The sequence below is a fragment of the Oncorhynchus kisutch genome, linkage group LG13, assembly GCF_002021735.2.
Source record: "Oncorhynchus kisutch isolate 150728-3 linkage group LG13, Okis_V2, whole genome shotgun sequence".
NCBI lineage: Eukaryota > Metazoa > Chordata > Actinopteri > Salmoniformes > Salmonidae > Oncorhynchus > Oncorhynchus kisutch.
In genome coordinates, this window is record NC_034186.2 from 29,538,165 (window position 1) to 29,553,724 (window position 15,560).

At 42.9% G+C, this 15,560-nt stretch overlaps 1 protein-coding gene across 2 annotated transcripts in view; it reads right to left on the reverse strand.

Moving 5' to 3' along the window:
- LOC109902985 (neuroligin-1) overlaps positions 1 to 14,909 on the reverse strand; it is a 264,549-nt gene extending 249,640 nt beyond the window's left edge. For both annotated transcript variants that reach the window (XM_031785958.1, XM_031785956.1), the window contains exons 1-2: positions 14,521 to 14,909; positions 3,124 to 3,978 (exon numbers count right to left, since the gene is read on the reverse strand). In XM_031785958.1, coding sequence (XP_031641818.1) covers positions 3,124 to 3,631 — 508 coding nt within the window. In that variant the 5' untranslated portion in view covers positions 3,632 to 3,978; positions 14,521 to 14,909. The remainder of the gene's footprint in view (positions 1 to 3,123; positions 3,979 to 14,520) is intronic.
- Between the last annotated feature and the right edge of the window lie 651 nt (positions 14,910 to 15,560).

Consider the following 15,560-nt stretch of genomic DNA (forward strand, 5'->3'; position numbering starts at 1 on the left):
CTATAATTTTGGCAAGTCGGTTAGGACATCTACTTTGTGCATGACACAAGTCATTATTCCAACAATTGTTTACAGACATATTATTTCACTTATAATTCACTGTATCACAATTCCAGTGGGTCAGAAGTTTACATACACTAAGTTGACTGTGCCTTTATACAACTTGGAAAATTCCAGAAAATTATGTCATGGCTTTAGAAGCTTCTGATAGGCTAATTGACATCATTTGAGTCAATTGGAGGTGTACCTGTGGGTGTATTTCAAGGCCTACCTTCAAACTCAGTGCCTCTTTGCTTGACATCATGGGTCAATCAAAAGAAATCAGCCAAGACCTAAGACAAAAAATCTGTAGACCTCCACAAGTCTGATTCATCCTTGGGAACAATTTCCAAATACCTGAAGGTACCAGGTTCATATGTACAAACAATAGTATGCAAGTACAAACACCATGGGACCATGCAGCCGTCATACCGCTCAGGAAGGAGACGCGTTCTGTCTCCTAGAGATGAACGTACTTCGGTGTGAAAAGTGCAAATCAATCCCAGAACAACAGCAAAGGACCTTGTGCAGGTGCTGGAGGAAACAGGTACAAAATTGTATATATCCACAGTAAAACAAGTCCTATATCGACATAACCTGAAAGGCCGCTCAGCAAGGAAGAAGCCACTGCTCCAAAACCGGCATAAAAAGCCAAACTACAGTTTGCAACTGCACATGGGGACAAAGATCGTACTTTTTGGAGAAATGTCCTCTGGTCTGATGAAACAAAAATAGAACTGTTTGGCCATAATGACCATCGTTATGTTTGGATGAAAAAGGGGGAGGCTTGCAAGCCGAAGAACACCATCCCAACCGTGAAGCACGGGGGTGGCAGCATCATGTTTTGGGGGTGCTTTGCTGCAGGAGGGACTGGTGCACTTCACAAAATAGATGGCATCATGAGGGAGGACAATTATGTGGATATATTGAAGCAACATCTCAAGACATCAGTCAGGAAGTTAAAGCTTGGGTCTACCAAATGGGTCTTCCAAATGGACAATGACCCCAAGCATACTTCCAAAGTTGTGGCAAAATGGCTTAAGGACAACAAAGTCAAGGTATTGGAGTGGCCATCACAAAGCCCTAACCTCAATCCTGTAGAAAATTTGTGGGCAGAATTGAAAAAGCATGTGCGAGCAAGGAGGCTTACAAACCTGATTCAGTTACACCAGCTCTGTCAGGAGGAATGGGCCAAAATTCACCCAACTTATTGTGGGAAGCTTGTGGAAGGCTACCCGAAACGTTTGACTCAAGTTAAACAATTTAAAGGCAATGCTACCAAATACTAATTGAGTGTATGTAAACTTCTTACCCACTGGGAATGTGATGAAAGAAATAAAAGCTGAAATAAATCACTCTATCTACTATTATTCTGACATTTCACATTCTTAAAATAAAGTGGTGATCCTAACTGACCTAAGACATGGAATTTTTACTAGGATTAAATATCAGGAATTGTGAAAAACTGAGTTTAAATGTGTTTGGCTAAGGTGTATGTAAACTTCTGACTTCAACTGTACATTGGAGCTACTGTATATGTCTACGAAATACTATATGTGTGACTACCTCTGGGTATATATGTTTAATTAAGGGACTTGGAGGACTGCTAGTGGGATGGAATATCTGAGGTGATGTGGGGATATGTTGGCATTGCTATAACAGTGTCGGAGCCTGATATGCCAGAACCCAAATCTTCGGAGGGGAGGAGGGTTGGAGAGGGGTTGCCCTGCCCGGTGTGTGTAGCTCAGCAGAGAGGAGAGAGGGTGCAGAGAGAGGATGTATAATGAGCGCCCCCCCCAGCCTCCTGCCTGCCAGAGTGGCTGCATTAACACCACACGCCTTATCAAGGGCGCTGTCACCGGCCCTGAGAGGCACAATGCACTGCCACTCTGCCAGCCAGCAGAAGAGAGGGAGAGAAGGAAGGAGAGAGAAAGAAAGAAAGAGGGAGGAGTGGGGAGGGAAGGAGCCTAGAGAACATTATCTTGATGAAGCCATGATCGATAAAGCCAGAGCAAGCCAATGGAACAGCGATACCATCCCTTTTAATTGAGATTAGACTCTGCAAGTTCACCGTGCGCCCATCTAATTTAAGAGTGGCCGACGTCTCACCACAGTTAACTCCTCACACACGTCATCAATTACAGGATACTCTCTGACCTGGGACCTGGCAGCCAATCAGAGGGCCCCACTTCCTCTCCTCACCTCTCGGTGGATCGCTGACTGGGGAGGGGAGACGCCTCTCTCTGGGGCCCCATGCCACCGGCCCTCCCTTCTCTGTTTTCTCTGTTATTTATTCCAGTGCATACATACCTCCTTGTCTACATATTTTCTTGCCCGGTTTCCTGGCACATTCCTTGGATATTCTTTTTACTGTAAAATGAATAGAAGACTAAAAAATAACATGGAGCTCCATTAAGGACAGTTGGAGCATGCAACACCACTATCTGACTGCTGAGGAAGGAGAGAATGTGGTAGCAAAGAGAGTTCCCACTGGGCACACACCGGTTGAATCAACGTTTTTTCCACGTCATTTCAATGAAATTACGTTGAACCAATGTGGAATAGGCGTTGAATTGACATCTGTGCCCAGTGGGTTGCTCTTACTGGCTTAGTTCATTAATCAATCAGTCAGTAAATCAATCAATAATCATTATTTACATGAGCTTCCTCCTTGATGAGCCCTATTCATTGTGCCTACACACAATGGACAGATGATGACCTGCTATCAGTCAGGAGTGAGGAGTGAGGAGGAGGAGAAGCAGGAGGAGGAGGGGAAAGGAGGAACCAGTCTCACCTGAATGGACGTGCTGAGGTAAACAGGAGGATGTGCGTGAGGAAGGGATCAGGAGACTGATGAACAGCCGCACACTCACAGATAGACACACACACACAGACACACACACACACACACATAGAGGCGCACACACACATACATACTCACACACATAAAAGCAGTGTCATGCACGTAAACATGCAGAGGTCATGCTTTTCTCACTCTTGTCAGTACAAAACACACAGGAAAATATTTTAAAAGGGGTTGTTGGTTTAGGTCTGTTTTTCCTGTTGGTCCTGCTGTTAACTCACCATCCTCAGTGGGAACATATATGTTTAAGAAAAGGCAGTCCTCGCTCTGGTCCTGTACGTAAGAAGACACTATCTCCAGGTTGTTAGTGAACCACACAGGCAGCATGACGTCTGGCAGACGCCCCTCCACGATGGTCTGAGGGCAGACCGGGCCGAACTGCGTGGCGTTACGGACCTCTGGCCACGAGATGGGCGGCTCCGGGGGCTGAAAGCGCCTCTCGCCCGTGGGGGGTGCGGCATAAGGTACCCCCTGGAACTGAATGACGGGTCCCAGGATCTCGTTGTTGAGCTCCTTCTTGACGCCCCTCAGTTTGCCGTAGACGGTGGTGACCACGGGGTCCGTCTCGTCCAGTTTCTGAGAGGCCGTGACCAGGGCCTGCTGTGCTAGGCTCAGTATCCATAGCAGGAAGGTGAGGTCCAGGCCCAGACCCAGGCCTACGCCCAGCCGGGGCTGCATGACCCTCCAGGCAGGGTGCAGCCTCAGACGGCCAGGCCTCTGCAGGGGCATGCTCCCTCTGCCACACCAGTAAATACACACACCAACTAGGGCTCACCACACCGCAGCGCTAGCAGCAAAAATCCACTTTAGGTCCGCCCACAGAAAGGGGTACAATCAAAGGAAAAGTGTGAGGCCTCCCCAAACGTGCGGCTGTCAAAACTTTCAAAGGCTCTTTGCATGGCAAGTACTCCCCACTGATTTCACACTGACGGAGGCAACATCTTCACTTGCTGCTATTCGTCAGGCCGCATCCTATTGACAGTCCTGTTTTCCATCCTGGCGACGCAGGCAGGGCAGCCATTTGCAGCAGGTCTTCCACAGATAAATCAACCCCAGTCGAGGCGTGGGTCTATATCCTGCAGGAAATAAAAAATAATTAATTAGTACTGAGGTGGAGAGAAGAAATATGAACAGAGCAGGGCTTTACTGGCTGTTACATTCTGGCTATGTTGCCATCAAGCAGAGCACAGGGGAATCACAGTCTGCCTAGTGACACCTCATCAATCATGTGCAAGTAGCAGACTGACTGAGTGACTGGGCATTAGTTAAGGGAGCCCTCCTCCTCTTCCAGACCAGGGAGGGAGAATTAAGAAGATCATGTTCATAGAGAGAAGGAAATCCTATTTTGTTTACAATGCGATGACACCTGTCATAGACATATAGTGGGGGACATAGAGAAACTTCAATTATGACAGTGTTAGCATGGAAATGTGAAAAGAGATCCAAACATTCTCTAAGAGCATCCATATTCTTATGACTAGAGCACCCCTTTGAACATGTTTACTCAACAAGGAGATTGACGTTAATTAGGGAAATATGCTCAGAAGAATAACATAATAAAGTTGCAAACCGAGCCTTGAGGTAATGCGACATGTTGACTTGCTTCTCCTTGCACATTAACTGGCTACTTCCAAATCTTAGGAGAGTAACCTTTCCACCTTGCATACAGTACGGTACATAAAACAAATATTTGAAAGCTATATTTGGATCATCCTCTATAGACGGGTTAGCTGATGTCACGAAAACGTTGCACATGATTTAATGAGGCAGAAGTTTGTGTGATTCTGGATAGACAGATAGCTAGCAACAATAACAAGAAGCTGCCATGTGGGGAATCATAGGTGGCTAGTTTAAGCTAGTTTCATCTTGTTCTTAATACCATGTCTTGTTTTGGGGTGTTTTGACTGATCACAGCTAGCACAGAGGATCTGGGCCGATTCGGGTGAGAGTCGGGACACTCGGCTGAGAGTCATGTGGCCCGAGTCTGTGCTGCCTTCGGCAGTATTACTTATGGCTACGATGCGGGGATTGAGTTCGGGCTGATTCCAGTGTGAGTTATCTGGCCCAAATGTATTATTTGGGGCTTGGGCCGACTCCAGTGACATTTATCTGTCCCAAATGTATTTCATGGGGCTCTGGGATACTCTCTGGCAGATGACTACGCGGGCTGATTTATACATTACTTTTCCTAATTTATTTTTCCATATTTTCTCATTGTTTCTGTGATAATTTAAATGAACATTTAAATTGACAATTTTAAGAGTCGTGTGTAGTATTTTTGTATTTTGATACTTTGTGCAACGCAATTGATAAGCATTAAAACTTTGTAGATGGAGCCTCCCAAGTGGCGTGGAGGTCTAAGAAACTGCATCGCAGTGCAAACTCCATTGCTACAGATGCTGGTTCGAAACCCGAGCTGACGCGTGCCGGCCGCGACCGGGGGACCCATGAGGCGAGACACAATTGATCCAGCATCACCCGAGTTAGGGGAGCGTTTGGCTGGCCGGGATGTCCTTGTCCCATCATGCTGTGGCGGGCCAAGCGCATGCAAGCTGACAAAGTGTATGGTATTTCCCTCTGACACCATTTTTTTTTTTGTCGATGGGTATAATTTGTATGTATAAAATGTATAATAGTAATATTTAAAATGACTAAATTGGGTAATTTTGTATACATTTATTTCAATTTGCATCGGTCCATTTCTGGAGGGATTCTGGTCAAATGCCGGCAAAGTGGCTGAATTCCTGTAGTTGGAAATGCCCCGATGTACTTGGGCCGATTCTGGGCAGTCACTCAATTTGATTCCGGGCCGAGTCCGACACCCGATTCCGGGCCGATTCAATCAGTTCCGGCCCCCCGGAAGAGGGCTGCTTCTGGGCCAGTTCCTCATTGCTAGCTGGGATGACACCTCTATGCTAATATGTCTAAAATTCGCTAGCTAGCTAACCAACAAATCATTGTGCAAATGTATTTATGTTTTCAATAAACATTGGAGATTAAATATAGTTTACATGTTGTCCACGATCTAAGCCAACCCTTTATGTATTGCCCCATAGTTGCACACACATCGGTTTTGTTGCTAAACAACCAACCCGTCTTTAGAAAATAAGTATTAAGGAGGAATGGGAGGTTAGTTTGTAACTAGAAGCGACTCGCTCTAGCTCTCCAAGGGAATCAGTTACGGGCGGATTCAGATCAGCCATTCATTTAGACCAGACATGAAAACAGCGGCAGATCTCCCAGCGAAACACAAAGTGGGTTTATGTCCTCCCAATATAGGATGCCTGTCATCAATATTACTGTACTGGGTCCGCCACACATAGAGTCAATGACACAGAGTCACGGACTCAGAGACAGCAGCAGAACAGGAACATCATTCAAAGTTCAGACCAAAACGTAGAGACATCAGCATTCGGAGTGGAGACTATACAATGTAGTGTAGTAACCATGTAGTCAGGGGTGTCATTCTCCCCAGAAATCTGAGGGGGCACAAAGTACCTGCGGGAGGTGGTCCGGAGGGGGGCTAGGTTGAAGAATTTAGCACTTTTCAAACACATGAAACAGCTTTTTCCTGCAATCTAGAGTCATAATCATTACGCTTAATTCTTTGTCAAAAAAAAAAAATGTCTATTTTTCTGCATATCTAAGCATACCTCTTGAGCTGTCTGTATCTTCCTAACTGAAATATGCTGCTCGGTATCTATAATGCTATAATCTGGGTACAGTACATTTAGTTATTGCTTGCTTTTCTAAAGTCTACCAACCTTGCCAGCAGGCATGCCAGCTAAGATAGTTAGACAAACTAGCTACTCTAACTTGATTGCTAGGCTGAAATGGCTTCTTAGTAGCTAGTTATGAGATTTGGAGATTGGGAACATAACTGGGCTAGCTAAAGCCAACTTCAGAAAATGTCTAGATGGCTAGTAGTATTACAGAGAAACAACAACAAAAATGTATACAAAATATGTATCTATATATATATTAAACAGGACAAATCTGAGGAGTCAAGTGTTCCAAGCTCCCCCTATGGGCATGATGCCTCTGCATGTAGTAAGTTACTTTAAAATGAGTGGCCCAGTGGTGAAGTAGGTTGACACCATGGGGAGATGAAGTGATCCTAACAACCCACAACCCCAAGACATTAAGCACACCCTAAGGTTGGACATTTTTAGACAGCAGTTCTAAAAATACACTGTAGCTGTGAGCAAGTTGAAAGAAACACTTAGGTTGGTCAAGCAGATCTGTCCGCTTATTGGTCTTCCTGTAGACCTAAGTACACTTATGTGTGTGTGAATATACAAGGATACAGGGTTGGAACAGAGCTTTATATCACCCATAGTAAATGTAAATTAAGTGCTCTGGGTTGAAGGAGTTTTGCAGTGGTCTGATAGTTTTAAACCATCCCAGACACAGCAGATGAGATGTCTAGGTGTACCCAATGGTAATATTTGCAATCACTTATTTTTTGTATATAGCCAAACACATTCATTACTGGTACCACTCTCACTTCAACCCTTGCAACAAAACCATATTTCAAAACAAATCGCATCTATTGACAGAGGCATACAAATGATATGCATCCAAACAAATGCATAGCAAGCAGTCTGCGCCCTGGAATAATTAGGCAAACAGATAAACAGCGGAATGAAATGAAAACCTCTGGCATTGATTGTGTACTGTATTGTTAATGAGGCTATAAAACTACTGTGAGGTTTTTACAATGGGGGAGGCTAAGAAAAACTGCACATGGACCTCGCCGCAAGCCTTTGTCATCTCTGACACACCAGACAAATATTTAGACTGCAGACAAGCAAATAAAAACCAAGGCTTTGGCTCTAATCTTTTTTCAGAATCCAGGAGGGGCAAGGTTTGGCTGGAGGGTTGATAGCTGGCTGGTTGGAGCAAAGCAGGATTTGGTTACAATGTTGTGCTGCACTGTGTGAGGGAGATGAAGTAAATGAGTGTGTGCACAGAGGATGAGATCAGATTGTGTCCTTTAATCCTTATGACAATCTAACTCAAACAGGCCTATGGTGAGAGGAGTTTAGTGAGGTCTCTCCCAAAGCTAAATCTCTCTGGGGTGGTAATGTACTGTACACATCCCAGCAACACTGGGCCACAAACCTATGGTAGCTACCTTAACACTCTGTAATATCTACGTCATACCTGCAGCAATACAATAGTGTCACCCTGATGTCATTTGAATCAAAAGGAAAATCAATTAAATGCTGTACTATATGCTCATGTTTTCCTTCTAGAAAATTATTTCTCATTCCATTTTCCTCACTTTCCCTAAATGGGGACAAAAAATGTTTGCCACTTTGCCTCCAATTTCCATACTTTCTGTGTGTGATTAAACCCTTCCAGGTGTTGAGAACAAATTTCACACGTGGCCAAGATATCCATTTAACAAATCCTTTGAAAATCCCCTGCTTAAGAACCCCAACATAATAAGCTCAAGCAAAAAGAGGGGATCTATGAAATCAACCTTGCCATTTATTTTGCATGTGGAGTAACTCATGTATAATCCTGTTTTTCAATTTTTTCCCCCATGTTTTTAGTATGTTGTTGGTTCCCAGAGTACATGGAGAAGCATGCCTCGAGCAGATCCAGTGCAGGAACTTGTCCCAGTGTGAGTCGAATCACTAACCTGCTCAGGGACACTGCAGCCAAGTGTCAATGCTGAAATGGGAAGCTTTGAAATGGGACGCAATGTTATGACTGTATGTTATGTCAAAAATATGTCATTGTTCACCTCTAGACAATCTATACCTGATGCATCACAATACGTCATCACCACTTCATTTATTACCCTATTAATAAACTGACGGGTATACGGAGTGGCAAAATATCACAGAAAAGGCATGGCTACGCAGTACATAGACTGAGAGACAATGGTGGATGAACAGCGTTTAATGAGGTTCAGCACATTTTTCCCCATAGGAGCCACTGGAAGGTCCCCGATTATATAGAGGTGTACTCTGGAAAACAAACGGCCTATTATTTGAGCCCAAGCTGTAAAGCATAGAGAACATAGAGGCACAAAGCAGAGTTATGGTGGCAGTCAGTCAACAGACTAAACCTTCCATCACTGTGTGGTTTACATCCATGCGAGCTCCCACTGACCTTAATGATCTAATTTCACCTCCAATAAAGGCTTTTGGGGAATTTATAGACGACTGCTTATGACTATTTCAGTGGATGCTTAGCCAGCAGGTTCGCCATGGCCAGGGTGTGATTTGGGGATTTTGCGGTGTGACAGTGAGATGTCGCTGTGAATTAAGAACAGGAGTCAGAAGCCTCCTCTGTGCTCCTAACAAATTGAGCACCGTTTGTGACAATGTCCATTGTATCACCATCCTTCAGTAAAACATGTCAGTCACATTGTGAGGAAGTGAGTAACTAGACTTGACTGCAGCAGCTCCACTGAGGCCTGTCTCCAAACTGGGGGAAATCCCAGGGCTGGGGTTATTAATAAAGACTGATGAATACATCCAGCATCCATACATTAATAAGAAGAAATCTACAATCTATAGTAAATCCATTAGGAAATGACGATTAAGAAACAATAATGATCATATGACAAATGACCACCACCACTATGTGTGCTACTAATAAAAAATGATAGAATACCAATAATACCAATAATATCATCAATTACATTTGGTAGCAGCGGTAGGAGTAGAATCACTAATACAAGTAGTAGTATCCACCATTTTGGTTTTTCATCATTACTACCATCTTAATTATGGCTAATGACACTTAACAAATTCCATGATTTACTCAATTACTGCTTAAGTCCCTCTGACTGTAGCAGGTTTTCTTGTGCTGTCATGTCACATCAACTCTGATGGCCCCTCAGTGCTCTGGAGTACTGGGAACATGGAGAAGTTAAAACTGTAATGGCAAGCCGTGAGCGCTTCACACTGCACACACACACTGCACACAAACTGCACACACACACAGAGAGAAACACACAGCGTATGGTGCCCAGCATACGCCTGCAGCTCGTGGCGGAGCACTGAAGTGCATGACGACAGGGGTGACGTGGCTGCTCATTATTCAGCCTGCTCTACTCCCAGCGTCTGCAGCAGCTCTGGTGAAGTCCTGCATCACACAGCACACTATAGCCTACACAACTCCCTACTTTACCCCCTTATCCTTAATTAGCCCCCTTAAGAAAGCCTCCTCCTCTGGTCTCACATCCCCATATTACACTGTTTACCAAGATGATAAACAGCATCATAACTGGACAGCTTCATTGGTGCTTCTACTTAGCAAATCGGGTCAATTCTCTCAAATCAAGTTTATATTTAACTGCATTTCACGTGGGTGTCAAGACACTGAACAAAATGAAGCAAGAACTGACAAACAAAACAATGCAAGAAAAGGGAATACAAGTTGAATACACATTGATAACACAATCAATGGAAAAAGACCGGGACAGGTAGCGAGTAGAGGTGGGAGAGGCAGTGATCAGCTGATCACAGCCCTTGTTAGAGCCTGTATTTAGAAAACATGTTTTCATCATTTGACTACATTTATGCAGCATGGATGGATTGGTTGTGTGGGAGGGCATCTGTTTTTTTCCCTCCACTTGGTTCACCTGGCTGCCATCTTCGTGCCTTCTTGCCAGGGGTCACAGCTGAAGCACTAGGTTGGCGTGAAATTTTAAAAAATGGAAAAGCTTCCTGCCTTCTCTCCGAGTGTCCCTGTGCTCAGTGAGAAACACTACCTCCCACTCTCTCACTTCAGGGCACAGGGAATAGGCCTGGTCAGGAGGAGGCGTGGGAAAGTCATTATCATACTTAGAAAATTATCAACTCCACTATTAGATAATATTTTCCACTAATACAAATGTGGCGGGTTCTCCCCAGCCCAGCTCTCCTGGGGCAGACAGGTCTTACGGCTCCACTTTAGCCCACCCCTAGGATCCAGGGGGCCCCCTAAAATTGGTTTACATCAAAGCAATAATTAGTCAGTTAGTTACTGCAGAGCTCATAAGGGACTGGGATGCCCTCAAGGGCCAAGCCTGTGAGCTGGAGAGAGTAAACACAGAACCTACACTCAGCTAGTTTCCCCTGGTGGGACTCAAACTTGGGTTTGGTTTCTTAATGGGCACAAATAGAGGGCAAAACTTTCTTTAAGAGACATAAATGAGTCAAAACTTTAGTGGAGCATTTGTGGTTGTTAATTCTCTATATGAATCCAATATTTTTTCACTTTGCTCTGATCTGGCTTTAAAAGCCACCCCCCTGAGTGGAAGGACAGGTGTTCTTGTGAAAACACAGAGCCTACTGAATTGGAAAGTGTGAGAGCGCTGCTGTGGCCCAGCTCTCTCTCACCTTTAGAACTACAGGACTCTGATCGATTGGCTGAGACATCCTTTCACTCCAACAGCTGTGGATAGGTGAGAAGTGGAGTACAGATGAGAGGAAGCAAGCAACAAGCAAAAACTGCACTCCTCACAGGGACACAGAGATAAAAGTCCATTAAGGCCGTTTAGCTTTGTCTTGCACTTTGAGTCCCTGGCACATACTGTGCTTCACTTTATGTGTTTTGGTTTTCTTCAGGAAATGGACAAAAGAAGTGTAAAAGGACTGGATGCCCTCAGGTGAGAACCTGAGCCATCAGACCAGAGGGTCGGTCAGGTGCCACAGCAGAGCTCTGTGCCTCTGTCCACTCATTAGGTTGGGTGCTCCAACGTCCCTCCATGGGTACACACACACACACTTCCGACCTGATTAATGCCCCATTTCCCAGAGCCTGCTGTGCTCCCTGTCAGAGCTGATGCTCTCGCTGCACCCATTTCCCACCTCTGATCAGTCAGACATAATGAACTGACCAAAAACACAGCAAATAACCATTAAGCTCAGCTCTCATGTTGACAAGAGGAGACCATCAGTCCACTTGAGTTGAAGAAAGACTGTTGGGCTAAATAACCAGCAAATGGCTAGTTAACATGCAAAACCACCTACCATGGCAAATCCCAAACACCATCCATGACACAGGATACTCACAAAGCCTTCTTTAGAGGGGCCATTTGGAGCCCATGCTAGAAAATTTGCAAAAAATGCAGACAGTTCCAAAATGGCCCCAAATTAAACAACACCATGTCAGAACTTGTAACAGAAAACTCCACAGCAATCATCTAAGGAGGAAAGGATAGCAGATATCTTCCATATTCTCCATCCCATAGCTAAAGCAGGTGTGCTTCCCACATGTCTATTAGCTTGTGGAATTATTATCTGAAACTAAAAGCCACACTGTCTGACTGTGATCATGTGCCAATACTGTCCATGCAATCTGTCAAGGGAAAATATTTAGCTTTTAAAAATAAAATAAAAATTCTAAAATAGTAGTATAGAAAGAAAAACTGGTGAAGGTCATCTTGCTATATAAATGCACAGACAGAGAATGTTATGTACAAAGACATGCGACAGTTGGAGGCTCTCTGCCAATACTGTAATGAAAAGAGTATTATTCCAATGACAATTTGGCAATCAGACTTTTTTTTTGCAATACTTGTAAATAAGGGAAATTAGATGAATAATGCATTATGAGACCTGGAGTTGACTTTCTGTACTTGAACAATAGAATATGCCATCAATGGTCATTTGTCATAGGCTGTTGATTTAGCACAACGGTAGGCACTGTGCATAATGCACTGAAAAAGAAACTTTTCCAAAAATGTCCTAACCAACATTTTGAGGGTGAGTACATTAAATCGGCCATATAATTCTAAAGTAACGCACCTGAAACAACAGGAACACAGAAGTCAACACTTCCATTATTTATGAACTAGCTCCCTCCCATGTACAGAGTGGGTAGCTGAGTTAAAGTCTGCCAGGGGCTAAAGGAAAGAAGGTAGATTATTGTAAGAAGCTCTAACCTTTCAGGCTACTGGCTTGACAATAGATCAATGGTTTGAGACTATTGGAGGTATGAACTACTGATGACACAGATGTTAAAAAATATAAATAAACATAAATAAATGTAAAAAAATAAAAATAACAGTAGCCTAAGCATTAGCATTAGCAACATTGTATCCCATTGTTTCAAATCAATTTGGCTCCTTCCATACATTCTAGTTGAGTTGAGTGAGTCAAAATCATATCTTTATTTAGCTAGCCATTTAAATTAACATTTATAGGAACAATTTTGAATGTTACTTTCAATGTTAAAGATGTGGCTACGGGAAAAAGCTAATATTTTACTCGTTGCTCTCACAAATCAGCAGACATAATTGATAATTGTTTGTGCTTGCGTTACAATATCAAATGTTATTGGTCACATACACATGGTTAGCAGATGTTAATGCGAGAGTAGCGAAATGCTTGAGAGCAACTAATCATATCGCTCTCTATTTCAAATCACATTCAACTGTGTCCTTGACTCTAATATTGTGTACGATTTGATTGGTTAGGCCTACCTACTACCTCATTTTATAAGCTTTTACAGGAGCAAAATCCAATGTGTCTAAAACGACACAACATGCAGTGTTCATGTCAATAAAACTGTAATTAACAGCACCACGCCAGAGCGCATTGTATAGAAGCTTATCTGAAAAATGCCCACTTATGCATATAGCAATCGATGTAAGTCAATGACCAATAGCTTGAAGATCATATAATGATAACTGGTGAGTTTATCCCCCATATCAAACATGCCTTAAATATCCATATTGTAGATAATATCAATAACGACTATTTCGCAAAGCCAAATAAAGTAATCCAGTCTTTTACTGCTATGAGTACCTTGTCCTGTCTGTGGGCTATGAATTGAGCGCACATAAATACCGCATTTATCCAGTTTTCTGGTGCCCGGTGCCTATAGCCAATAGTGTTGAACTTGCCCATCAAACGCTGCCTACTCGATTTACTGTATAATACATTCAGTTCTTCATAGCATAAAATGTTTAATTGTCTACTCAGTCGTCTCTGAACATACCCATTGACATTAATTAATGAAGGCTAAGACATTCCCAACTCAACGTGAGGTATATATCCTTAATTATGGGTCAATTAATATCAAGTCATTTGGCTGATTAATTTCAATTAAGGGTGGAAATTGATTTTCCTTCATCAAGTGAGGATGGTGTTCTATCTGTATTGCACTGAATAGGGTTAGGTCTCTTCTCAGGACTGCAACTGACGTTAAAATGGACAGAGCATTTTGGACCTAAGCACCTGTGCAACTGGCATCAGCACAACTGACCCTTATGAAAGTAGATGTATCACATTTTCATATTCAACATACAGGCACGTGAGTGTGTGAGCTTCCAACAGAGAGATTTCACCAGAGAGCTGAACAGGAGCATATTGTCAAGCATCTATAGCAACATATGCCCCATCGTTTAATGTAGCCACAATTCCATCATCCCCAATTGAAATTCGTCATAACTCTAGGATAATTATATAGGCTATGCAATATACACATTATGCATGAAATTAAATACATTTAGGCAGTCTAAACTTGTTTATCACCTCCTTTCCAATATATTACAATTAACCTCGACACAAAGGCTCGCGTTTAAAATCCCCATTTGATAAAAGTACACAAAAGCTGGGACCGAGTAACATGTTTAAACAGTCATATTTGCGTACATGTATATTTACCATAAGGCTTGATCTCCACCACTCGTCGTCACCTCAGACAATTTTCCTTAGTGCCATCTTCCGTTATTTCAGAGTGCATTGCTCTTTAAAATCAGGGACACAAACCTTGCCAGAAAAAATAGGACTTTTCATTTCAAAGGTTAAAAACTTGCTTTTTCATACTTCGTCATAATTCGGTCCAATTTCGCAGAATAAAGACAAACTAAAGGGTCCCCCTCAGCCAGAATAAGTGTTTTTAATCCAAAATGTTTTCCTTCATCAGATGACCATTTGCTCTGGGTCTTGCGCAACCCTCCTTGTCTTAACAACATGAAAACTAAAGAACTGAAATATTTTTTTATCTGCTCCTCACGATTCAGGGTGCACCTGCTTGATAAAATGCCGAGGTCTCTTCTCATCCCTGTTGGAGAGAGGATGCGCTGATCGAAAAATGGAACAGAGATACACCTAGTGGCCCTGGAAAGAACTTCAATAAAGCTGCTAAATATCTTTTAAAGAGACAAGGAATATTTGTTTCCGTTTGTCTGCAATTTAACTTCCTCTTTTCAAGTCACGATTTTACTCCAGCCCATTATAGGTTACCTATTGTGTTGTATCTCTATGTGTGGGCATTTCTGAAGTAGCTATTATTCCCATAATGAATCACTTCCCTGAACGTACTGCTGTTGCATCACATTCACAGGTACTTTTTGACTGCATTTTATTTGCCAGAATGTTTGTTGTTTTTTAGTGCAGAATGATCACCAGTGCATATGAGCATATACCACCTGAGAGGGATAATTATTTAAACCCTGGATTGGATTTAGCCACCATATAGAGCCATTGTTCTGCAAGCACTTCACAATTGATAGGCTACTTGCAGCATATGGAGAATGCTAAGAGTATTGCTCTGTTTGCTACAAGCATTGTGGGACTGCCACTATATATGATTTCACCTAAAGGATATTTTCAGCAACACGGACAGCCTTTCCAAGTAGAGAAAGATAGAGGGTACAAACAACCGTTGAAGTTGTACCCTATTAATGTTAAAATAATAGGGC